Raw genomic sequence first — 26,160 nt, forward strand, 5'->3', positions numbered from 1 at the left:
GTCAACCAAAGAAGTTGAGTGCACGTGCTCAGCATCATATCCAGAGGTTGGGAAATAGATGTATGAGTGCTGCCAGCATTGCTGCAGAGGTTGAAGGGGTGGGGGGTCAGCCTGTCAGTGCTCATACCATATGCCACACACTGCATCAGATTGGGCTACATGGCTGTCGTCCCAGAAGGAAGCCTCTTCTAAAGATGATGCAGAAGAATGCTCGCAAATAGTTTGCTGAAGACAAACAGACTAAGGACATGGATTACTGAAACCATGTCCTGTGGTCTGATGAGACCAAGATAAATGTATTTGGTTCAGATGGTGTCAAGCGTGTGTGGCGGCAACAAGGTGAGGAGTACAAAGACAAGTGTGTCTTGCCTACAGTCATGCATGTTGGTGGGAGTGTCATGGTCTGGGGCTGCATGAGTGCTGCCGGCACTGGGGGGCTACAGTTCATTGAGGGAACCATGAATCCCAACATGTACTGCGACATACTGAAGCAGAGCATGATCCCTCCCTTCGGAGACTGGGCTGCAGGGCAGTATTCCAACATGATAACGACCCCAAACACACCTCTAAGATGACTACTGCCTTGCTAAAGAAGCTGAGGGTAAAGGTGATGGACTGGCCTAGACCTTAACCCTATTGGGCATCCATGGGGCAGCCTCAAACTGCAGGTGGAGGAGCGCAAGGTCTCTAACATCCACCAGCTCTGTGATGTCATCATGGACGAGTGGAAGAGGACTTCAGTGGCAACCTGTGAAGCTCTGGTGAACTCCATGCCCAAGAGGGTTAAGGCATGGCTGGAAAACAATGGTGGCCACACAAAATATTGACATTTTGAGCCCAATTTGGACATATTCACTTAGGGGTGTACTCACTTTTGTTGCCCGCAATTTAGACATTAATGGCTGTGTGTTGAGTTATTTTGAGGGGACATCAAATTTACACTGTTATACAAGCTGTACACTCACTACTTTACATTGTAGCAAAGTGTCATTTCTTCAGTGTTGTCACATGAAAAGATATAAGAAAATATTTACAAAAGTGTGATGGGTGTACTCACTTTTGTGAGATACTGTATATATGAACAGATCAGACAAATCCCTCTGTGTTATTTTATGCCGTGGTTATAAGCCATTTTTTCACTAGAGATCACTTTGACAAACATAACCCAGATAAAGAACGACACTTCACACTGCATCATTTTCCAATGAGAAATGTATTATTCACATACAAAACAAGACATTTTAAGCATCCCTAGTATGCTAAGTAACAATTGAAAGAAAAGAACTAATAAACTACTGCTTGACCAAATTCTTGCTGTTTGTGGCCTGTTCTACAAACTATCCAGTTACATTTGTGCTTCAAACATCATTTACATATATACAGTCAGGTGCAATTTTACAAAAAAGCTACTCTACAGAATCAAATCTGTAACTTAGTGCAAAATCATTTTCATGGGGAAATAGTCCTATGTAAGCAATTATATAGTAATAGAGTTATAGGGTTGATTTACTAAAGGTAAACAGACTGTTCACTTTGCAAGGGCAGTTGCACTTTGCAAGAGAATTTCCCCAGAGCTCAGTGAATGAGGGGAAGCTCTGTTGGTTTCCATCACCCAATTATGTGCAAGGAATAAAGCAGTTTTTTTTTTTTTTGCTTGCATGTGATTGGGTATCCTTTGCAAATAGAAATTTTACCACATTCACTAATCTCTTGGGAAGATTCCCTTGCAAAGTGCAACTTCCCTTGCAAATTGAACAGCCTATTTGCCTTTAGTAAATGAGCCCACATGATATTTCTGTTTCAGGTGGTTAAGGATATCAAATGATTGATAAATCCAGAGATAATGACTGCTGAAAAAAGTTTTACAGTAAAAATCAAGCTGGCCCCCATTCTTCAACATCTTCCCAGTGGGTTGAATGAAAAAAAAAAAGGATCTGATTTAACCATCCACACATTTGAGGTAGATGGGTGAATCTATACTGCTGTGCTATTGTATTCTGATAGTGGGGAGTCTTCTCTGCTGCTAGAATACAATGATCAGTGTTAATGGCTTTTGCCGGCAGCACCGATCATCCAGTGCTATCAATAGATGGACTTGTGTACAACCAGCCTGCCCATACATGGATCGAAAGCAGGGACTGGCTGAATTTCAATCCAGGTAGAGCCAACTTAAACCTTAATTTACAAACTCTACTGAACGACTGAGGAAGGATTCGTCCCCTTCAGTCCCCTCTCTGCAGAGGGGTCATCTGGAGTTGATTAGAAAGAGAGAGGCTAAAGGCAAACAGCTTCTCCTGTGCATCCCCTTTAGAAAGCCCATAAGCTTCAGTATCATGGATGGACCCTGTTTTAACAAATGTATAAAACAAATGTCTTAAAAATGAATATAAATAAATAAAAATGTAAAATAAAATACCCTAAAACCATTATCATTTTTTTATGAATAAGTCAATAACTGTATAATGATGTCTGCAATCACTGAATTTCTACCCTGTTGACTGCTATTCAATGCACCACCATCATAAAATGTCTTCTGACATGTAATCACATACATTTTACACGTTCAGAAAGATGAATACCTTCAGACAAAACAAAATGTTTTCTTTGAAATAGTGCTCTCTTTAAAACTTTCGGATCATTTATATTTACAGGCCCCGCCATTTTGTTGAGTTTGCTGTAAAAGGTTACAGTTGAAATCTAATATTTACATTTCTGGTGTACGGTGGCTTTAATTATTTCATTAAGGTGTGCAAATCCATAATGCAAGTATTATTTCATGAACATTACGTTATTTCATGAACATGTAATGTATCTTTAAATATTTTTTGTTGGGGAAATAAAATTTGCTTTGGGCTATTTCGTTAAAAGGAATACTGTAAATAACGCTGTGGTCTATTTTATAAAACATTCATTGCATAAATGTCAGAAACATTTATGGAAAGTTGAGCAAAATGTCACCATATTTTTTCTAATAGATTAATGCTTGCATAGTCAGCTCCATCTAGTGGCCGAAATATGGTATAGTTTTCTGAAATTCCTCAATGAGAAAACTATACCACATTTGGCCACTAGATGGAGCCAAATGATACAGGAATGCTTTCATGCAGCACATATTATATTGTGTCCAGTCTATGTGTAGTTTACAATGCATGTGAAGAACACCGATAGGTTTGAGGGAGAGCTGTCAGGAAGTGCTGTATGGGGCCCCATGATTTCTAATGGCTTAATGGAACAACGGCACTGACTTTATACACCTACACCCCAAAAATGAAAAAAGTCCCTCTTTTGCTCCCACCTCCTTGGCCCCTCTGTTGACCTGATGGGCATCAGGGAAATGTAATTTAAGCCCTGGTTAATACATAGGAGTGGGGGTGTAGTCTAGTATACTCCATTTATTCAAGTAGGCAGAAATGAACAATAAAGCTTCCTGGGGTCCCCCTGTTTAGCTGATGGGGCCTGGGTCCAGTACAACAGGACCAGTTGTACTGCCTTATCAGTGGCGCCCTGGCCATATGCTCCAAAAGGTGCAAATGAATAGGCTGTCCTAATAAAAAAACGTGCAAAAACCACCAAGCAGTATTGGAATGTTGTTAAATAAGCAATGGACTCCAGGTTACTCTTGGTTATAAGGATTATCACTGGCACAATGACAGGGTTCCATTCAGTATCTCACATTAAAAAATCGAAATTACGATGCTTGGCCATTGAGCATGGCACCTTCAGCTATTTTATTGTCTCTGGGTCATGTATGAACACTAATTAGGATGACTTTAGTTTGTAAACGGGCAACAAGTTCCAGCCATGACTTGTAAAGATAATATAAAGATGCTGAACCCTTGTGATGGTGCTTTTTATTTCTGAAAACTCCCCTTTACCTGACAATCGCTTCGGCCATCTGAGTTTTTGGAATAAACTGCCTAGTCACCCCTTTGCCATGCTTTGCTGACAGTAAAACCAACAGCAGTCCAGCAAGCTGCAAACTGTATGATCTCGATTTATAACAGAAGGATATATGTACTTCAGTTCCCTCTACAAACACTTTACTAGCAATGCCTAATGTCAGATTCAGACGTCACAACAGTTTTTGCTTATGACTGGAGGCTTTAACATTTATATAGCTCTTTTAGACGCAGGCTGGCTCTTTACATTTATTTTCCATTTAAGGGAGACAGACTTGGCATCTGAGCTTGGAGCTGGTGATACTCAGGCTCAGCAGTGGAATTCTTCAAAAGTATACAGTCTTATGATATACAAAGCCTTGCCTGCCCTTTTTTCCTGCCCACTATAAATCACAACACTTTATTAGATCTGGACCATTTTCATCATTCAAATATCATGGGGGGTCTGTGCCAACCAAGCTGAGATGCGAGAAAAGGTGCCCAATGTTCCTTACACAATGTTCTGTGAAGCCTTTGGCAAGTAAACTGTAAATATAAACATTTCAAGCACGTATTTAGTGGTTTCCCAGAAGTTTAACTTTAAAGTGACCCTGTTGGGTATATTAAAATGACTCCAAAGAATACCAAATATGGGGCAAAGTCCACATACCAGGTTCAGTTTAAAACATTGATATTCCGTGTGGAAAAATGTCTAAGCCCTTGTACACACGGTCGGAGAATCCGTCGGAATGTGTCCTATCGGACCGTGTCGTCGGATAATCCGACTGTGTGTGGTATGCATCAGACTGATTCAGTCGGAATATCCGTAGGACCCAATTTTCCAACATGTTGGAAATATTTCCCGACCAACTGGGCCGATCGGACATACTCTGATCATGTGTAGAGAATTTTGATCGGACCAAGTGCCACGCATGCTCAGATCAAATTCCTACATCAAAGCTATTGGCTACTAGCCTGAATGTAGTCCCATCGTAACGAAATTACGTCATCACGTTCTGAAAGAAAAAATTTTTTTCGCCAACTTTGTCCGACCGTGTGTATGCAACAGTTTTGGACAAGATCCGACGGACAAAATCCGACGGATTTGGTTGTGGAAATCTCCGACTGTGTGTACAGGGGCTTACAATCACCTGCCTGGGATCCTTACTCACATGTTTCACTCAACAAGGCCTTATTGTAGAATCTCTGTGCCTAAGTCCGTGTTGGGTGAAATTCACTGGAAATTTTAAAAGAAACGTTATGGCCAGTATTCTCTCCATATCGTTTGGTGGACTGTGAGCAGAGATGGGCAGGGGAGCTGTGCCCACACCTGAGATAGGAAGCAGATATCCAAGTGTGGGCTTTTGGAGTGGTAACTTTTTTTAGGATTGTTGAGGCCACAAAGAAGCTAGTAAACACCACTTGGTTTTGATGGTTCCTTCTGCTGACCTTGACACCACTGCAAGGCACTGTAGTGACATGGTGGTTGACGGGAGGAAATACTGAGCACAGCAGGGGAGGGGACCAGGAGATGGACACTTCGGGAGGAGTTGGTTTCTGCTGAGGACTCCAGCAGACTACTCTTCTTGAATGGAGCAGTTTTTGTTAGCATGGTCAGCTAAGACCTGAGCTGAGGACAGATGGTTTCCAGGAAGGAAATGCTACATGAATCATCTGCCCATATTCAAGATGACCGTAGCTAAAATGCCAGGGGGATATTTTTCAAAGTGATTTCTCACCAAAATAACCCATGGAGACATGGGTGGATGGATGAGTTTGCTTTGAATGCTACAAATTAGATCATTAAATAGCTTTTTTAGTTTGTGGTGCTCAGATACAGTTTAGTTTAATAACTGGAGCTTTCTTTATTATAAAACAGACTCTGCATGCATTCTGTTCTAGCAATGTTCAATAACCTTTCGTTTTGTTGACAGGTCTAGCCTAGCTAAGTGTGCAAAATTTAGCAAGCCACTCAATTTTCTTCCAATATCTGTGTGACAATTATGGCTTCTATGACATCCCTACTTTGCATGATCTGATCTTGGACCTTGAATTTAGTTAAGTTTGTACATAAAAATAGCATCCCATGATATTGTTCACTGTTTGAAACATAACATGACTGTTTGTACAACCAGAAGATGCTGTAGGGTGGTTGTGGCAACTGACATATACGGAAATAAATACTCTAATAACCAGAACAACCTTTTGAGGGAAAGACATGTGGTGGCTCTCTCCACTTCACATGACATTTTTATTGTCTGTAGAAGGTGCTCTTATGCATAGCATTCATTTGAGACAGCCCTTTCTTTGAAGGCTGAAGTGGTTAGACCACATTTTGCAGCACTTTTTTTTTTTTTTTAAAGTGGAGTTCTAAGACCACTGATTGCAGAGAATTGACGCCCTTCTGTCATTTGGCATCTGTCTTTGTAAAACAAGCACGTCAGTCAATGCAAATCCCATTCTACATAGTTCAGTCCAGCATCCCTTTATACGGTTAAGTCACCTTTGATCAGTCTGGAAGATTTGCTGCTGATGGCCGAGCTAGGGCCTACTTTCAGTTTATACGCTGTGCCGGGAGGATATGCAATAGAAAGCCGATGACCACCGGCCCCACTAGCTCTTCGATCATCAGTACTTTGTCTTCGGAGAAGAAAGTTATTGGTCCTTTCATGTTCTCTGTTGGACCAATTATCCCTTTCGTAGGCTGGAGGTGGACTAGACCCTAGTCCTTCCCTAGACCGGCACTTTCCCTTTACCAAAATGTGTAGCAATTCAGACAGGCTGAGAATGGCAGAGATGATCCCAACTACAAAGTAAAATTGCAGAAAAATGGTCTTTTCTGTTGGCCTGGACACAAAGCAGTCCACTTTGTGTGGGCAGGGTTTGCGTTCACAGATGTAGTCTGGAGCTACTTTGAACCCATAGAGTAACCATTGTCCCACTAGAAAACCCACCTCCGCCATTATCCTCATCACCACATTGACAATGTAGAATGTGCGTATGTGACGTCCACGCTGGTCAGCCCTTAACTTGGTTCTGATGCTGCTTGGCTGCCCAGGTTGTGCTGCTTCCTCTTCATCTGCATCTCTTCCCATCTTGGCATTCTGGTGCATGGAATAAATTACAAACAGCACTGCTGGGGCAGAGAGTAGCACAATATGGAAGACCCAAAAGCGGTAGTGGGATATAGGGAAGGCCTGGTCATAGCAAACTTGACGACAGCCTGGTTGCATAGTGTTACATACAAATTCCTCCTGTTCATCTTCAAACATGTCACTACCCACGGTGGCCAGGATGAGTATGCGAAATATGAGCATCACCACCAGCCAGAACCGTCCCACCATGGGAGAGTGCTCCTGGACAGCATCTAATAGCGAGCTCAAAAAGCCCCATTCCCCCATGTCTCCTCTTGTCCAGGACTCTTGCCCTGCATGAGAAACAATTATAACATTATGAGAACATGTACTTTAAGCTATTTTTCATGATTTATAATGCAGGTATGGGATCTGTCAACCCATTCCAGATTCAGGAAGTCATAAGAACCAGATAAATAAAAGAATATATACAACCGCTTTTTTTTTTTTTTTTTTTTTTTTTAGTCTTTCTATCACATACACATACTGTACTATGCTAATTCTCCTGTGATAACTGACTGGAGGGCTGCCTAAAAATTGGATAATGCTAGGAATTCTAGAAGCCAAATATGAGCACATTTTCTAAGTACCGGTACTTTTTTTCTGTTTTCAAATATAGTAAAGACATACTATAAAAAATCAAAGACCAATTTCATTGAAACTAATAAGTAGTAATAATATACTAATTTAAATCTGTAAATATTAATAAAAAAACCCCGTTCTTTGCATTGAAAACTACACACCCTAAACACTTCAAACGATCACCCCCCCCCCCCCCCCCCATATTTGTATCTCAATAACAGAATAGTGTAGCGCTACCTAAATACCAAAGTAACTAAAAATAGATCCTCATAGGAATATATAATTAACTTGCAGAACAGTAAGATAATAAGTGCACGGTCAAATATATGTGTACCTTATTAAAGGATAATAAACGCTACAAAATGATCACAGTGAAAGTAACACCAGAAAAAATCAAAATAATCAATAGATCAAAAATTATGCAAAAAAAGTCAGGAAACAGTCCTCCAAAATCTTCGGAATGAAAGTGGGTTTCACCCGACGAAACAGTGCAAAAATTTCAAAAGTGCAAGTGCTCTCCTCCACCTCAATATCCTAGCCGCTCACCTCAAAATCTGACCCCTGTTTCACCAGCAGGTCAGAAATGCAGGTTCCCCCTCTGGGATACAAACTTTTTGAAAGCCCATGGCGTGTGAAACACACTCAAAAACTTCCCCCGGTGCCAAAAAAAATCTGCACGCACATAAAGATGAAACACAAAAAAGTGCAACGGGTACACAAGCCTTCTGAAATCAGAACACCTTGCCCTGAATCCCCCAGGGCATTAGGCTCCTGACAGGGACAAGGGTACTTAAAACTTAGTCCATCTGGCTGAAACCAGAAAGAGTCCTTTCTCTGGAAGGTCTACTGAAACAGACCCACCCAAGTACTAGGTAGGGCTCCCCCGAAGGGAGACCCCATGGGAGAGGGTGAACTAAGCCAGAAGGCCATGTCCACCCCTTCCCAAAACTTTCAGGGCAGGCCCGAGGACCTGCAACCCTACTCATCTCTGGGATACAAACGGGTCAGCTGAACATGGAGCTCCTATATTACCCGTACTGCCACAGGCTAATAGTATGGATGTCAGCCGGTATACACTCCCTCAGAACGATCCGGTGAACACAGGGACTGGTATTTTTACAGGTTTTTTTGCATGTGGCAGGTGTAAGGCTTGTTGTCATGCAAAGAAGAATATTAAGAAGAGGAAAGAGTTTTTTTCTACCAGCACAAGCAAAAGATATAAAATCCGTGAATTTGTAAACTGTGCATTAGCGGGTGTTATTTGCATGTTACAATGTGGATGCTGGTTACAGTATATTGGCCGTACATCTAGAACCTTGCAGATTAGAGGAGAGCGTATTGCCAATATTAAAAAAGGTATAACCACTCACGGGGGGTTATTTACGAAAGGCAAATCCACTTTGCACTTCAAGTGCACTTGGAAGTGCAATCGCTCTAAATCTAAGGGGTAGATCTGAAATGAGTGGAAGCTCTGCTGATTGTATCATCCAATCATGTGCAAGCTAAAATGCTGTTTTTTATTTTCCTTGCATGCCCCCCTCGCATCTACAACTACTTTACTTCCAAGTGCACTTGCAGTGCAAAGTGGATTTTCCTTTAATAAATAACCCCCACAGTGTCCCTAAACACTTTAAATTAGTGCATAATAAGGACCCAAGCTCACTGCAATTTTGGGATATTGAACGGGTGGGAAACACTGGAGGGGGGGGTCATTACATCAGACAACTCAGCAGAGGGGAATCCTTCTGGATTTATGAAAGTAAGGTTCTTTGGCCAAGGGGTTTGAATGTGGACTTCGACCTCAACTGTTTTATTAGTAATTCTTAAGTTGAGGTAGTTATTATTATGTTTTGTATAAACATAGCTTAATGGCTTCGTTTTCATTTTAATTTAATTTAATTTTAACTTGATTTTTATTTTTATCTTTGTTGATGAATATGTATGTGTGTAATTTTATAAATTTTTGAAGTCAAGATGCTTGTATGATGGAGTCACCAGCGCTATTATTAATAATGGATATTTGTGCAATTGTATTTGTATAATGTTCGCCCGATTCGGCAATAATTGTGTTTCCCCAACCGGATGTCCCCATGTGAGAAGGTGCCATTTCGTCGCTTCCTGTTTCCGGTGTCAGCCTGGATGGGCGTGTCATGCTGCCGGATGGTGCGTGCTGAGCCGGAGCGGTGAGTGATGGAGTGGGGAGTGTTAGCCTATTTGATGCCCATTTGACGTAACGCGTATAGGGGGAGGAGTCGCAGTGGTGACGTAATCACGCGAGCATCTTGCTGTTTCTTATGCTTCCTGCCTAAGTGCTGCGTTTGTGCGTAATGTGTATGTTTTTATGATGAAATTAACTGCTTGTTATACAGAGAGCACTAGATTTTCCTTTTTAATCCCTATGCTGACATCCATACTATTAGCCTGTGGCAGTACGGGTAATATAGGAGCTCCATGTTCAGCTGACCCGTTTGTATTCCAGAGAGGGAACCTGCTATTTCTGACCTGCTGGTGAAACAGGGGTCATATTTTGAGGTGAGCGGCTAAGATATTGAGGTGGAGGAGAGCACTTGCACTTTTGAAATCTTCGCACTATTGGTATTTTGTTGGGTGAAAAAAAAAAAAGAAGATTTTGGAGGACTGTTTTTTGTAATTTTTTCACATAATCTTTGATCTATTGATTATTTAGATTTTTTCTGGTGTTACTTTTACTGTGATCATTTTGTAGTGTTTATTATTCTTTAATAAGGTACACATATATTTGACCGTACACTTATTATCTTGCTGTTCTGCAAGTTAATTATATATTCCTATGAGGATCTATTTTTAGTTACTTTGGTATTTAGGTAGCGCTACACTATTCTGTTATTAATATTATTATTTATGTGAAGTGAATGCATTTTCTGAGTATGCAGCAGCCAGGTGGGGGAGGGGGGGGGGTATTTTTGTTTTGTCATTTGTGTGGCATTTTTAATATCACTCATTGATATTTATTATTGAAGAGGTGATTTTTGTCACTATTTCTTGTACATATTTGCACTGATAGATTTTTAGTTTTTTATTCCATACTTGTATCTATTTTAATTATTGATACAGTGCTTCAAACATTATATGTTTGCAAAGTTTTTAATCTTTTATAATAATACACACCTTTTACTTCACTAACAATGTTAGATAATTGATTTTGTTATTATTATTATTTTTTATTATTATTATTTTATTTATTAAAGAGATAAACCATTTTCACAGTGGCGAACACATAAAACAAAATATATCACACTCTAAACGAACTAGTTTATACGTTCTGTAATAACGGCTTGCTTGGTTTATCCAAATGTAGACTTGTACAATATTTAAGTTTGTATTTAAATTTTCTTTTTCACTAGGATTTTGTACCTTTTACATTTTAGAATGTACAGGCATATGAATTTAGTGATTTTATTAAAAATGTTTGACCGCTTTCAACATTTTTAAAGTGGATAAATATGGACATCATGGCTGTGTATTATTTTTTTAATTGCTGAATATTGTTATATTCATTATTACTAATATTATAATTATTATTATCCCCTAAAATATAGTTATTTTTTATTATTAACAAACTGCTACATAGGAGTATGCCCTGAAATATATTTAACCTTTTTTAAATTTTATTTTCTAATCTCTTAATTCAATATAAAATGTTTCTGTGGTGTTAATCGACATGTAATACTTTGCCTTTAAGTTGGATGGAGATAGATTTTCATATCTCTTGTGATAATTGTGAAGTATTTCACTATGGACCAGCAAGATCGTTCTTAATATACAGTTGTAGAATACTAATGTCTGTGTTTGCTTCTAATGTATATTGTACAGCATTTTCTAACTATACAGTAGGCCATTGAGTTGCAAACGTACCTAAATTACTCCTTGGGGGCAGGAACTGATGTGAATGTACAATATATGCAGTGAAAATAAAAAGTCTACACACCCCTGTTAAATTGTCAAGTTTTTGTGATGTAAAAAAATGAGACAAAGATAAATCATTTCAGAATTTTTTTTCCACCTTTAATGTGACCTATAAACTATACAGCTCAACTTTAAAACAAACTGAAATCTTTTAGGTGGAGGGAAGTAAAAATCAAAAACCAAAATAATGTGGTTGCATAAGAGTGGACATCCTCTTATAACTGGGGATTAAGGATGGACTCGGGCGTGTTCGCACACACTCCACGTGCAGAGCCCGCCAGGAAGTCGGCACGGCGATGCGCTAATCACAGGCAGTGAGACATTTTCCAGATGTGCGGCTGCGGAGATCGGGAAATGTATCACTGCCTGTGATTAGCGCAGCGCTGCGCCGACTTCCTGGCGGGCTCTGCACGTGGAGTGTGTGAACACGCCCGAGCCCATCCCTACTGGGGATGTAGCTTTGTTCAGAATTAAGCAATCACATTCAAACTCATGTTAAATAGGAGTCAGTACATACCTGTCATCATTTAAAGTGCCTCTGATTAACCCCAAATAAAGTTCAGCTGTTCTAGTAGGTCTTTCCTGACATTTTCTTAGTCGTGTCCTACAGCAAAAGCCATGGTCCGCAAAGAGCTTCCAAAGCACCAGAGGGATCTCATTGTTAAAAGGTATCAGTTAGAAGAAGGGTACAAAAGAATTTCCAAGGCATTAGATATACCATGGAACACAGTGAAGACAGTCATCATCAAGTGGAGAAAATATGGCACAACAGTGACATTACCAGGAACTGGATGTCCCTCCAAAATTGATGAAAAGACAAGAAGAAAACTGGTCAGGGAGGCTGCCAAGAGGTCTACGGCAACATTAAAGGAGCTGCAGGAATATCTAGCAAGTACTGGCTGTGTGGTACATGTGACAACAATCTCCCGTATTCTTCATAAGTTTGAGCTATGTGGTAGGGTGGCAAGACGGAAGCCTTTTCTTACGAATAAAAACATCCAAGCCCGTCTAAACTTTGCAAAAACACATCTGAAGTCTCCCAAAAGCATGTGGGAAAATGTGTTATGGTCTGATGAAAACAAGGTGAACTTTTTGGGCAGAATTCTAAAAGATATGTTTGACGCGAAAACAACAATGCACATCACCAAAAGAACACCATACCCACTGTGAAGGATGGTGGTGGCAGCATCATGCTTTGGGGCTGTTTTTGCTAAGCTGGAACAGGGGCCTTAGTCAACGTAGAGGGAATTATGAACGGTTCCAAATACCAGTCAATATTGGCACAAAACCTTCAGGCTTCTGCTAGCATGACAACAACCCAAAGCATACATCCAAATCAACAAAAGAATGGCCAGAAGAAGATTAAGGTTTTGGAATTGCCCAGCCAGAGTCCAGACCTAAATCTGATTGAAAATCTGTGGGGTGATCTGAAGAGGACTGTGCGCAGGAGATGCCCTCACAATCGGACAGATTTGGAGTGTTTTTGCAAAGAAGAGTGGGCAAATATTGCCAAGTCAAGTGCCATGCTATTAGACTAATACCCAAAAAGACTGAGTGCTGTTACAAAATTAAAACATGCTTTAACAAAGTATTAGTGACGGGTGTGCACACTTATGCAACCAGATTATTTTTGCTTTTTTATTTTTACTTCCCTCCACCCAAAAGATTTCAGTTTGTTGTACAACTGAGTTGTACAGTTTATAGGTCGCGTTAAAGGTGGAAAAAAGTTCTGAAATGATTTATCTTTGTCTCTTTTTTTTACATCAGGCCGCGTACACACGCGGGGACTGTTCGCTCAACTTTGTCCGCTGAACAGTGTTTCGGCGGACAGTCCGCTCGTGTGTGGGCTTTCAGCGGACAGTTTCAGCGGACAGTCTGCTGAACAAAGTTTTTCGGAAATTCCGAAAAACTGTCCGCTGAAACTTTGTTTCAGCGAACAGTCCCCTCGTGTGTAGGCTTGTTCGTCAAACTAAGTTCCGCGCATGCTCAGAAAGGATTTACATGCCGAAGTTTGCATTGCAGTGTATAGGACGTCGTTTTCTAGTCCCGTCGTACGTGCCGTTCACGTCATCGCGCACGGTTTCAGCGGACTGTTCGTTCGTCGTGTGTGGGCAAGTCCGTCCATGCTAATTTTGAGCTGAAACTGTTTGACGGACAAAGTTGGGCGAACAGTCCCCGCGTGTGTACGCGGCCTCACAGGAACCTGACATTTTAACAGGGGTGTGTAGACTTTTTATATCCACCGCATGTGCAAAACGCTATGTAAATTGACAGCGCTATATAACCTTAGATTGTAAGCTCCTTGGGCAGGGACTGATGTGAATATATATGTGCAAAGTGCTGCGTAAATTGACAGCTCTATATCATTACCTGCAATAATAAATAAGGAAAATAGTGACCTGCCGCTAAGTATGGTAGATAAGAATTTGCCTATACCTAATTATTAGAGCACAGTATGCTAAGGTACGTACTGCTGTCTATGTGGTCTAGTTACATTTTAATAAAGTCTGTTGGGTAAAGGCTTCTCCTGGTAGTGTTGAAGCTTTGTCAGTTGTTCATACTCCCACACAATGATTAATATAAAGGGATGCCTCAATGGCCAATAGGAATGTACATAAGGCACGATGAGGCTGGAAAGCTATGACACTACCAGTATTTAGTATATTTTTCCTCTATTAATCTATGAAAACTGGCCTTGCCTAAAAAAAAAAAATGAAAATAACATAGGTAAAGCTATCCTCCTCATTTATTTTGCTCATGAAAACTAAAGGCTCAACTGCTTCATGGATGTAGTGGAGGCCTTAGACAACCTTCGACTGGAGGTTTAACGGCTTGCCAACGATATACTGTATATGATATATATATATATATATATATATATATATATATATATATATATATATATATATATATATATATATATATATATATATATATATATATATATATTTTATATATATATATATATATATATATATATATAATAAATAAATAATAAATTTATATATATATATATATATATATATATATATATATATATATATATATATATATATATATATATATATATATATATATATATATATCAGCAAAGCGGCTCCTCTGAGCAAGATTACATACCTGTACGTGATCCTGCACTTCTGGGGCACGCACGCGCGCTGCCGGCAACCTGCTCCCAGTCAGCTAATCAGTGGGTCCGGCGGACATGCTGTCTGCCTGGACCCTCTGATCATTCCCAGGAGCGATCAAATGGCATATCGCCATCCTGTGAGAAGGGGAGGTAGTGATCCTGTGTTTCTGCTAAGCAGGAACACAGATCTCGGCCTTCCCACAGTACAAGCACATCCCCCACAGTTAGCAAGCACTCCCTAGGAACACATTTAACCCTTTGATTGCCCTTGATGTTAACCCCAGCATTATTAGTACGGTGAAAGTGCATATTGTTAGCACTGATCACTGTATTGGTGTCACTAGTCCCCAAAAAGTGTCCGACTTGGCCACCGCAATGTCGCAGTCCTGCTATAAGTCCCTGATCGCCGTCATTACTAGGAAAAAAAATAAAATAAAAATTCCATAAATCTATCCCATAGTTTGTAGGCGCTATAACTTTTGCGCAAACCAATCAACATACATGTACTGGGATTTTTTTTTTTTTTTTGCAGAATACATATTGGCCTAAATTTATGAAGAAATTAGATTTTTTTAATTTTTTATTGGATATGTTTTATAGCAGAAAGTAAATAATATATATTTTTTAAATTGTTCTTTTTTTGTTTATTGTACAAAAAATGAAAACTGCAGAGGTGATCAAATACCACCAAAAGAAAGCTCTATTTGTGGGGAAAAAAAAGGACATACATTTTATTTAGGTACAGCACCACACAGCTGCACAATTGTCAGTTAAAGTAACGCAGTGCTGTATAATAAAAATTGGCCTGGTCATTAAGGGGGGTAAACCTTTCAGAGAGCAAGTGGTTAATAATATGAGGCTCTCGGTCCAAATATGTTATCCTAGAAATAACAGTTATTTAGAAATAAGAAGTCTAGATTTTTTTGTTGGTCGCTACGATGGAGAAAAGCTTTGGTTGATGTTGTTATAGGCCTCTTCTACATCCATGAAGATCAGTTGAACCCTTAGTTTTATGCACAAAGTAGATAAGGCCAAAATGCACAACACCCAGATATATTAGAGATACCCATGATGATTGGGGACAAATATAAAATAATATGCTTTACCAACCACAATGCTCCCTTATAAAGGAGTTAAAAAAAAGACTTGGGAATTATCTAATTTTAAGATTCAATTCTGATGTAATGAGTGTACATTTACTATTAGACACAATATCAGAGGTACATACAGTGCCTTGAAAAAGTATTCATACCCTTTGAAATTTTCCACATTTTTGTCATGTTACAACCAAAAACATAAATGTATTTTATTGGGATTTTATGTGATAGACCAACGCAAAGTGGTACATAATTGTGAAGTGGAAGGAAAATGATAAATGTTTTTCAAAATTATTTACAAATAAATATCTGAAAAGTGTGGCGTGTGTTTGTATTCAGCCCCCCTGAGTCAATACTTTGTAGAACCTCCTTTCACTGCAATTACAACTGCAAGTCTTTTGGGGTATTTCTCTACCAGCTTTACACATCTAGAGAGTGACATTTTTGCCCATTATTCTTTGAAAAATATCACAAACTCTGTGTCTGTGAACAGCAATTTTCAAGTCTTGCCACAGATCCTCAATTGGATTTAGGTCTGGACTTTGACTGGGCCATTTTACCACATGGATATGCTTTGATCTAAACCAGGGGTGTCAAACTGTGGCCCTCTAGCTGTTGGTAAACTACAAGTCCCATCATGCCTCTGCTTTTGAGAGTCATATTTGTAATTGTCAACCTTGTAATGCGTTATGGGACTTGTAGTTCTGCAACAACTGGAGGGCCGCAGCTTGACACCCCTGATCTAAAAAAATCTAAAAAAAGGCCAGATTTGTGGAGGGCACGACTAATAGTTGTCCTGTGGACAGATTCTCCCACCTGAGCTGTGAACCTCTTGTTTGCTTCTCTGATTAATGCTCTCCTTGCCCGGCCTGTCAGTTTAGGTGGACGGTCATGTCTTGGGAAGGTTTGCAGTTGTGACATACTCTTTCCATTTTCAGATGATGGATTGAACAGTGCTCTGTGAGATGTTCAAAGCTTGGGAATTTTTTTTATAACCTAACCCTGCTTTAAACTTCTCTACAACTTTATCCCTGACCTGTCTGGTGTGCTCCTTGGCTTTCATGATGCTGTTTGTTCACTAAGATTCTCTAACAAACCTAAACAGAAAACCTGTATTTATACTGAGATTAAATTACACACAGGTGGACTATATTTACTAAATTAGGTGACTTCTGAAGGAAATTGTTTCCACTAGATTGTGGTTAGGGGTATCAGAGTAAAGGGGGATTAGTACAAATGCACGCCACACTTTTCACATATTTATTTGTAAAAGAATTTGAAAACAATTTATCATTTTCTATCCACTTCACAATGTGCCACTTTGTGTTGGTCCATATCATAAAATCCCAATAAAATACATTTCAGTTTTTGGTTGTAACATGACAAATGTGTAAAATTTCAAGGGGTATGCATATCTTTTCAAGGCACTGTAACAACTCAACCTCAAAGTTCTTTACCATCTCATAATAAAATGGTTAAAAGCTTACTATCTGTTTAGAGAAGACCCAGTGGTCTATTATTTCTATTTTCAGCAGGACAATAAATTCTGAGCTGTAATAGGATGACAATAATCGTATTAATGATATGGTATTACACACCAGTCCATTATATTCAAATTTATGCCTGGATTATTGATTAAGAGTAAAAACCATTTGTGGTATAAGGTGGCTTTTGGTCCTTTCTTCAGCAAGGTGTCCTGCACAGAAGGTTTATGTAATATAAAGTTCAGAAAATAGCTCTTTGTCTTCTTATAGTCATAGCATGATAGTAAGCCCTTGTACACACGGTCGGACATTCTAACAACCAAATCCGACGGATTTTGTCCGAAACTGTTGCATACACACGGTCGGACAAAGTTGTCGGAAAATCCGATTGTACATAACGTGATGACGTTATTTCGTTACAACGGGACTACGTTCAGGCTAGTAGCCAACAGCTTTGGTCTAGGAATTTGATCTGAGAATGCGTGGCACTTTGTCCGTCGGAGTAGGATACACATGATCGGAGTATCGGACATGCTCCGATCGGACATACTCCATTCATGTGTATCCTACTCCGACGGACAAAGTGCCACGCATTCTCAGATCAAACAGTCCGGTGGAGACCACACACAGTCGGAATATCCAACAAAACGGTCCAATAGGACCCATTCCGTCGGAATCTCCGACCGTGTGTACAAGGGCTAAGAAATGTAGAGGTTCTCCAGAAGTAACATGGTGAGGTGATGTTTTAGCCACAATAGCCCTTTGTCAAGCTTTGAAGCACAAGGCTTGACAAAAAGTTGGGTTTCAAACCTCATTGTACTACTTCTGGAGGACTATTAACTTTTGAGTATGATAAAATACATAACCATTTGCTGAATTGTAGGCTGGTCATACATTATACAAATGTTTTTATTCAATTTCCTTTAGATTTACCTTCAACTATGTAGTGCATTTGATTGCATACAAATAGAAATAGTTTATGTTTGACCTCGTATTATATGGTTTTGGTAAATCCAAAGGAACATTGTATAAGAAATCGGTATAATGTTTGGCCAGCCTTTTATATATATATATATATATATATATATATATATATATATATATATATATATATATATATATATATATATATATATATTTATATTTTAGAAGTGTTACTATAGCCTAAAAAGTGTCGGTGGGCTGATGTTTTTGCACAAGGCATTTATTAAATGATGTCGGGATTTGGCCCTAAATTTCACTAGCTTTTGCACCTTGAGATCTTTACAGTCTCTTCGGAATTTATACTATTTATTCCGAAGCTAGTAGTCTTATTTTTGTAAAGCCTCCTAAAGTGTAGTTATCCCAAAACATAACACAGTAAAGTAACTAAATGTCAAATACTGGCATACCAGAACAAATTAGGATAATCTCTGAATTGATTAAAACATTCAGAATTTAAGAATATATTAAAGAACACTACTAACTGGCTACTTCAGCTCAGTCTATCTGATTTAAATTAGCATGTATAACAATTTCTTGGTACAAGCAGGAAAAGACTAGACAATAGTCCATTATCCTCTAATCTTTTCCTTCCTGTTTTTTTCTTTTTGCAGTGTAACAAAAAGTATCTGTTTAATGATTAACACAAATTTAGCACAGTGGCATAAAAAATTAAATAAAATACATTTTTTTTTTTCATGACTATACTCATGGTTGAAAATAGTCAGAGTGGCCTTACTTTATCCTACATAAAGTGAAATTTCCTAAACATATGTCACATATTTAAACCCGCTCTTGCATGCGCCCAGGTTGACTGAGCTATATAAACCTTACATGTGTGTATGACAGTGTTTCTCAACTCCAGTCCTCAAGGCTCCCCAACAGGTCATGTTTTCAGGATCAGATGAAACAGCTGTGGTAAGAACTAAGGCAGTGAAACTGATCAAATCGCCTGTGCAAAACAATGGAAAGCCAGAAAACATGACCCGTTGGGGCGCCTTGAGGACTAGAGTTGAAAAACACTGGTGTATGATATGTCTTTGCAAATCAGCCTTTCTCAACCTTCCTAAACTGAAGGAACCTAATGAAATACATTTTCGGACTTAGAGAACCCCTTCTAATACTAACTATAAATCATAGTACATTAAGGTGATTGCCACTGGGTAGGATGCCACTTACATTTGTGGTCATGTGGTAGAACCACCCCCTTACCTTACAGGTAGCTAAAACAATCATTGGTGGCAGAAGTTATTAATTGGAACCACTAGCAACCTCTGAAGGGATTCTAAAGTTCCACAGAACCCTGGTTAAGAACGGCTGCTGTAGAGGAACAGAATGGGTGCCAATGTACTATCAATTGCTTAAGGAATCCCTAGCAACCTCTGAAAGTACCCTAGGGTTCCACAGAACCCTGGTTGACAAAGGCTGGTGTAGAGGAACAGACTGGGTGCCAATGTGCTAAAAATTGTTCAATAACCCCCTATAAACCTCTGGAGGTACCCTAGGGTTCCACAGAACCCTGGTTGTCAAAGGCTGGTGTAGAGAAACAGACTGGGTGCCAATGTACTATCAATTGCTTAAGGAATCCCTAGCAACCTCTGAAAGTACCCTAGGGTTCCACAGAACCCTGGTTGACAAAGTCTGGTGTAGAGAAGCAGACTGGGTGGCAATGTTCTAACAACGTGATACACAGTTTAGGTGAAGTTAATTTTACCTTGATTTAGTATGTACATTGTATATATTAATATATTGTATGTAATTATAAATAGTAAGTCAATTTGTGTAGCGATAGTTGAGGTGATTGCAACCATATTAGTTCACTTGCAACAAAAACAACTGACTGTAAAAATTATTTTTATTTGCACTAACATTAAATTTTTCTGAACAGGCTTTTGAAGTGTTCATTTCTTCTTGGTCCAAGCAGTCATTTATTTTTTTATTGTCATAGGTAACGTTTTGCTAAAATTTTGTGTATCAGTACTGCTTGGACCAAGGAGAAGGGAACACTCCAAAAGCCTGTCCTGAACATGTAACGCTTTCAAGGTGCTCCCTTCTTCTCAGTCCAAGCAGTACTGATGCACAAAGTTTTAGCAAAATGTTAACTAGGACAATCCCTTAGACAAAAAACAAATGTATGGCTTGAACCGAGAAGAGAGGAAGGCCACGAAAGCTTGGTCTGAAACGTGAAATGTTAGGGCAATTAAAAAATAATGATCATAGACAATTGTTTTTGTAAAGGTAGTTAATACATTCAAGTTGCTAGAACCAGTAAAATAGGCAATCTTAAGAAAACAAAATGTAGAGGCTTTTAAATATTCGGCATCGGTCGAAAGTTTTAGGTGCTGTGCCTACCAGGCCCCTACAATTTGTTTTCTTAGCCCCTGTATGACTGTCTGCATAAGGATTAACCCCTCCCTGCCTATGATTGCAGCAGGCGGTGTATATGTGGCTTACCACGGGTTAATGTTGTCCTGCTCTCGCACTTTCACTCTCTCTCTTTCTCCCAGACTGGTATAAGATAAGAATGTCTACATTTAGCGCATACCTCTCAACTGCCTTGCTGAGACATCAGGGACAGCTTTGTCCCCCCTTCACAGGGTGGGGATGCTGGCAAGTCAACTGCAGAGAGAAAGCAGTTTTACACCAGAGGTTAAAGGGTTAAATGGCACAGTGTTGTCAAATAATACTTAGAGGATGTAGTGCCAGCATGCACCTGTCACATTATTCTTATGCATAGAAAAAAAAAATACATTTCCCTTATGAAGCCCAGTTGATGGGGCTGGGCGTACCGCATGCATTATTACATGAAAGCACTGAACATCCATCTCTGTCTGTTAATGCCGGGTTTATTGAGTAAGGCAGTGCATAGAGCAGTGATGATGTTCCAACGCAGGTAACCCATAGCACTATTTCACACTGCTCCTTCATCATTTACCCTAATAAATAAACCTTCTTATGTATAAAACACAAAATACAGCACATTGGTCATGTACATCTACCTATTACTCCAGGGACATAAAGACACCTCTCACTGCCTATTGCTACAGGGACATCAGGACACCTCTCACCTCCTATGACTATATGGACATCAGGACACCTCTCACCTCCTATGACTATATGGACATCAGGACATTTCTCACTGCCTATTACTACATGGACACCAGGACACCTCTCACCTCCTATGACTATATGGACATCAGGACATTTCTCACTGCCTATTACTACATGGACATCAGGACAACTCTCACCTCCTATGACTATATGGACATCAGGACATTTCTCACTGCCTATTACTACATGGACATCAGGACACCTCTCACTGCCTATTACTACATGGACATCAGGACACCTCTCACTGCCTATTACTACATGGACATCAGGACACCTCTCACTGCCTATTACTACATGGACATCAGGACACCTCTCACTGCCTATTACTACATGGACATCAGGACACCTCTCACTGCCTATTACTACATGGACATCAGGACACCTCTCACCTCCTATGACTATATGGACATCAGGACATTTCTCCCTGCCTTTTACTACATGGACATCAGGACAACTCTCACCTCCTATGACTATATGGACATCAGGACATTTCTCACTGCCTATTACTACATGGACATCAGGACACCTCTCACCTCCTATTACTACATGGACATCAGGACACCTCTCACCTCCTATGACTATATGGACATCAGGACATTTCTCCCTGCCTTTTACTACATGGACATCAGGACAACTCTCACCTCCTATGACTATATGGACATCAGGACATTTCTCACTGCCTATTACTACATGGACATCAGGACACCTCTCACCCCCTATTACAACACAGACATCAGGACACCTCTAACAACCTTTTATTACATGGACATCAGGACACCTCTCATAACCGTCCCCATCCTCCTGTCTTCCCCCTTCTCCCTCCCCCTTTCCCCCTCCAACTGGGGTTTTTCTTGCCCTCTTTCTCCTTTGCTTTTCCACCACTCCTTCTCCCCCCTTCCTTTTCTGTACCCAAATTGTTAGCCCCCCTTTTTATCCATAAACATGGACAAGGTCCTTTACAAATATATAATTTTTTTCCTCAGTGGCTACTCAGCCTTAGCAACCACCATGTTGTCCCCATAACCGTAGGGGAGTGTTGGTGACACCTGTGCCCTGTTTTTGGCCCTTACGACAGTAGTACCCTATTCCCCTATTTCACTCCTCTCTTGTCTTGGATTATATTTCCTTGTACCTTCTTGCCTCTTACTATTTATATTTTATAATATTACCTTCATATTTTATATAGTACTTCCTGAAGAAGCGGTAAATTCCCACGAAACATGTAGAGGATGTTAGTGCACTGTGGACTAATTATGTTCCACCGTGCAGTATATACAGCACCAGTATAACATGTATTGTCATACTATATGGTCCTTTCTATTATTTTTGTAAACCCCTGTTGTAGACTGCGTCTGGATACCTTGTTTTAAATTCAATTTTTGTATCAATAAAATGTATATTTTATTACTCAATGTGGAATCTATCCAGGCTACCAAGATAGTCCATTTTCCCTTGTTCTCTGCTTTGGAGACTTTTAGGGGGGGTAGTCTCCCTGCATTTATCCCTATGATTGTCTTTAGGATGATGGTACAAATAGTCTATGGTTGCCACCTCATCCCTTTAAACCCAAACACATATTAAATACACAGGTTCTGTGGCTGATTACGGTGGTAATTAAACTCATTTTGTGCCTTATTTGCATTTAATTAGCCTCAGAACCTGTGTAATTCAAAGATGTTCAGGAGTTTAAATGGATGAGGTGGCAACTGTACCATAGTCTTTACTTATTAGTAATCTATTTTGAGGCCCTGCCTCTATTTTTACATTTACATCAAGACACCTCTAATGGCCTATTACTACATAGACATCAGGACACCTCCAATGACCCATTACTACATAGACATCAGGACACCTCCAATGACCCATTACTACATAGACATCAGGACACCTCCAATGACCCATTACTACATAGACATCAGGACACCTCCAATGACCCATTACTACATAGACATCAGGACACCTCCAATGACCCATTACTACATAGACATCAGGACACCTCCAATGACCCATTACTACATAGACATCAGGACACCTCCAATGACCCATTACTACATAGACATCAGGACACCTCCAATGACCCATTACTACATAGACATCAGGACACCTCCAATGACCCATTACTACATAGACATCAGGACACCTCCAATGACCCATTACTACATAGACATCAGGACACCTCCAATGACCCATTACTACATGGACAGCAGGACACCTCTCAATACCTATTACTACATGGACATCAGGACACTTCTAACGACCTATTACTATATGGACATCAGAACACTTCTCACCTCCTAATACTACATGGACATCAGGACACTTCTCACCTCCTATTAATACATGGACATCAGGACACCTCTAACAACCTATTACAACATAGACATCAGGACACTTCTCACCTCCTAATACTAAATGGACATCAGGACACTTCTCACCTCCTAATACTACATAGACATCAGGACACTTCTCACCTTCTAATACTACATGGACATTAGTAAACCTCTTACCTCCTATTACTACATCGGACATCAGGACACTTCGCACCTCCTATTACTATATGGACATCTGGATGTTTCTCAACACCTATTACTACATGGACATCTCTAATGGCCGTTTACTACATAGACATCAGGACACCTCTAATGACCTATTACTACATGGACATCAGGACACTTCTAGTGACCTATTATTACATGGACATTAGGACACTTCTAATGACCTATTGCTACATGGACATCAGGACACTTCTAGTGACCTATTACTACATGGACATCAGGACTTTTCTCACCACCTATTACTACATGGACATCAGGACACCTCTAATGACCTATTACTACATGGACATCAGGAGACTTCTAATGACCTATTGCTACATGGACATCAGGACACTTCTAGTGACCTATTACTACATGGACATCAGGACTTTTATCACCACCTATTACTACATGGACATCAGGACACTTCTAATGACCTATTACTACATGGACATCAGGACACTTCTAATGGCCTATTGCTACATGGACATCAGGACACTTCTAGTGACCTATTACTACATGGACATCAGGACTTTTCTCACCACCTATTACTACATGGACATCAGGACACCTCTAATGACCTATTACTACATGGACATCAGGAGACTTCTAATGACCTATTGCTACATGGACATCAGGACACTTCTAGTGACCTATTACTACATGGACATCAGGACTTTTCTCACCACCTATTACTACATGGACATCAGGACTCTTCTCTCCATGTATTACTACATGGACATCAGGACACCTGTCGCCTCCTATTACTATATAGACAGTAGGACACCTCTCATCAACTCTTAATATAAAGACATCAGGCTACATCTCACCTCTTTATAAGACCCAGACTATAGGAAACGCCTCACCTCTTCCTAACACACAGACATTGACACACCTTTCAAGTCCTAATATAAAGACAGGGCATGTATGACCCCTTCCTAATACACAAACATTATAACACCTCTCGCGTCTTCCTAATACACAAACATTAGGACACCCCTCAGTTCCCCCTGATAAACAAACATCTATAGACTAAAAGGAAGTTGGGACTTTAGATGAAGCACTTGAATAGTGGAGGTGAGTTACAATGTAAAATATTTATTAAATAGCATTGATCTAAAGACATTAAAATGATAAACAAATATAGGGATACATCTCACCTCCTCCTAATACACAGATCTGAGGACACCTCTCTCCTTCTAATGTACAGGCGTCAAGACTTCTCTCACCCCTCCTAATACACAGACATCAGGACAACTATTTCTAATACACAGACATCAGGACAACTATGCTTACTACACAGATGAGAATACGTACCTCTTTTCTCCACATATAAACAAACTTCAGGACAAGTACTTCTAGCCTCTTACATAAATATGAACATGCATACTGATCGTGTCCTCCTAATACACAGGTATTGAGCCCCAACTCCCATAGGGAATGTAGAAAAGCGAAATGAATCAATCCTTGCTTTAGGTGATCGGAGCCGCATTGGTGCACTTGCAACAGAAACCACGGAGTGCTGTCAATCAGACATTGACGGAAGGGGAATACAAGAAAGCTTGTCCTGAAAAATTGTATGTTGGTGCAAATAAAAAAAGTATCATGGACAGTACTCAATTGTTTCTGTAGCAATCGTTTCAATAATAACTTCAGTATAACATTCATTCAGCAAATAGCACCCCCAGGACATGTCCTTTAATTCTACAACCCCCATCTGTATACATAGATGACTTACCTGCATATTAGGGATAAAATATCCACAAGTCCATGGGGTGCTTCCACTACAGGAGTTTATAGCCTGGAGCGCTGACAACCGTTTCACTTCATTTTCCCTGGACAGTATCAGGATGAGAAGTTATTTAGCCACTGTCTGGCTCCGCCTCCTTTTAAAGGGACAATGACCTGCTGTATGAACAGAATGCATTGTTCCATGCTCGACGGATCCTACATTATTGTTTCTGGTTTCCAGCGACAGATTGAAAAAAAGACGCACGTTCATAGAGTTTGCTACTGGTTTTAAGGACTCATCCACTTTGCAGTAAAATCCCTCATATAAGAATGTCCTGTTTTTACTATCTGTTCCAACATTTTATTTGTAACATATATATATATATATATATATATATATATATATATATATATATATTCAAAAGTATTGGGACACTCGCCTTTACACGCACATGAACTTTAATGGCATCCCAGTCTTAGTCCATAAGGTTCAATATTGAGTTGGCCCACCCTTTGCAGCTATAACAGCTTCAACTCTTCTGGGAAGACTGGC

The 26,160-nt window shown here is 39.7% G+C and overlaps 1 protein-coding gene across 3 annotated transcripts; it reads right to left on the reverse strand.

The window, feature by feature from the left end:
* Positions 1–1,194: 1,194 nt before the first annotated feature.
* On the reverse strand, positions 1,195–25,731 carry GJD3 (gap junction protein delta 3). Of its 3 annotated transcripts, none has more exons than XM_077459844.1 (3): positions 25,615–25,717; positions 20,777–20,850; positions 1,195–7,305 (listed from the first exon to the last, which is right to left on the reverse strand). In XM_077459844.1, the coding sequence occupies exon 3, from the start codon at positions 7,277–7,279 to the stop codon at positions 6,365–6,367; it is 915 nt and encodes a 304-aa protein (XP_077315970.1). In that variant the 5' UTR covers positions 7,280–7,305; positions 20,777–20,850; positions 25,615–25,717; the 3' UTR covers positions 1,195–6,364. The 3 variants fall into 3 exon arrangements, with proteins under 3 accessions (XP_077315970.1, XP_077315971.1, XP_077315972.1); XM_077459845.1 differs by having other exon boundaries at positions 20,686–20,850; XM_077459846.1 differs by lacking the exon at positions 20,777–20,850 and having other exon boundaries at positions 25,615–25,731.
* Between the last annotated feature and the right edge of the window lie 429 nt (positions 25,732–26,160).

The sequence above is a fragment of the Lithobates pipiens genome, unplaced genomic scaffold (genome assembly GCF_037356315.1).
Source record: "Lithobates pipiens isolate NorthernLeopardFrog02 unplaced genomic scaffold, aLitPip1_a1.2 Scaffold_28, whole genome shotgun sequence".
Classification (NCBI taxonomy): Eukaryota; Metazoa; Chordata; class Amphibia; order Anura; family Ranidae; genus Lithobates; species Lithobates pipiens.

Excerpts from the sequence above, each read along its gene's own strand:
- GJD3 (XM_077459846.1), bottom strand. The coding sequence starts at position 7,279 with ATGGGGGAATGGGGCTTTTTGAGCTCGCTATTAGATGCTGTCCAGGAG.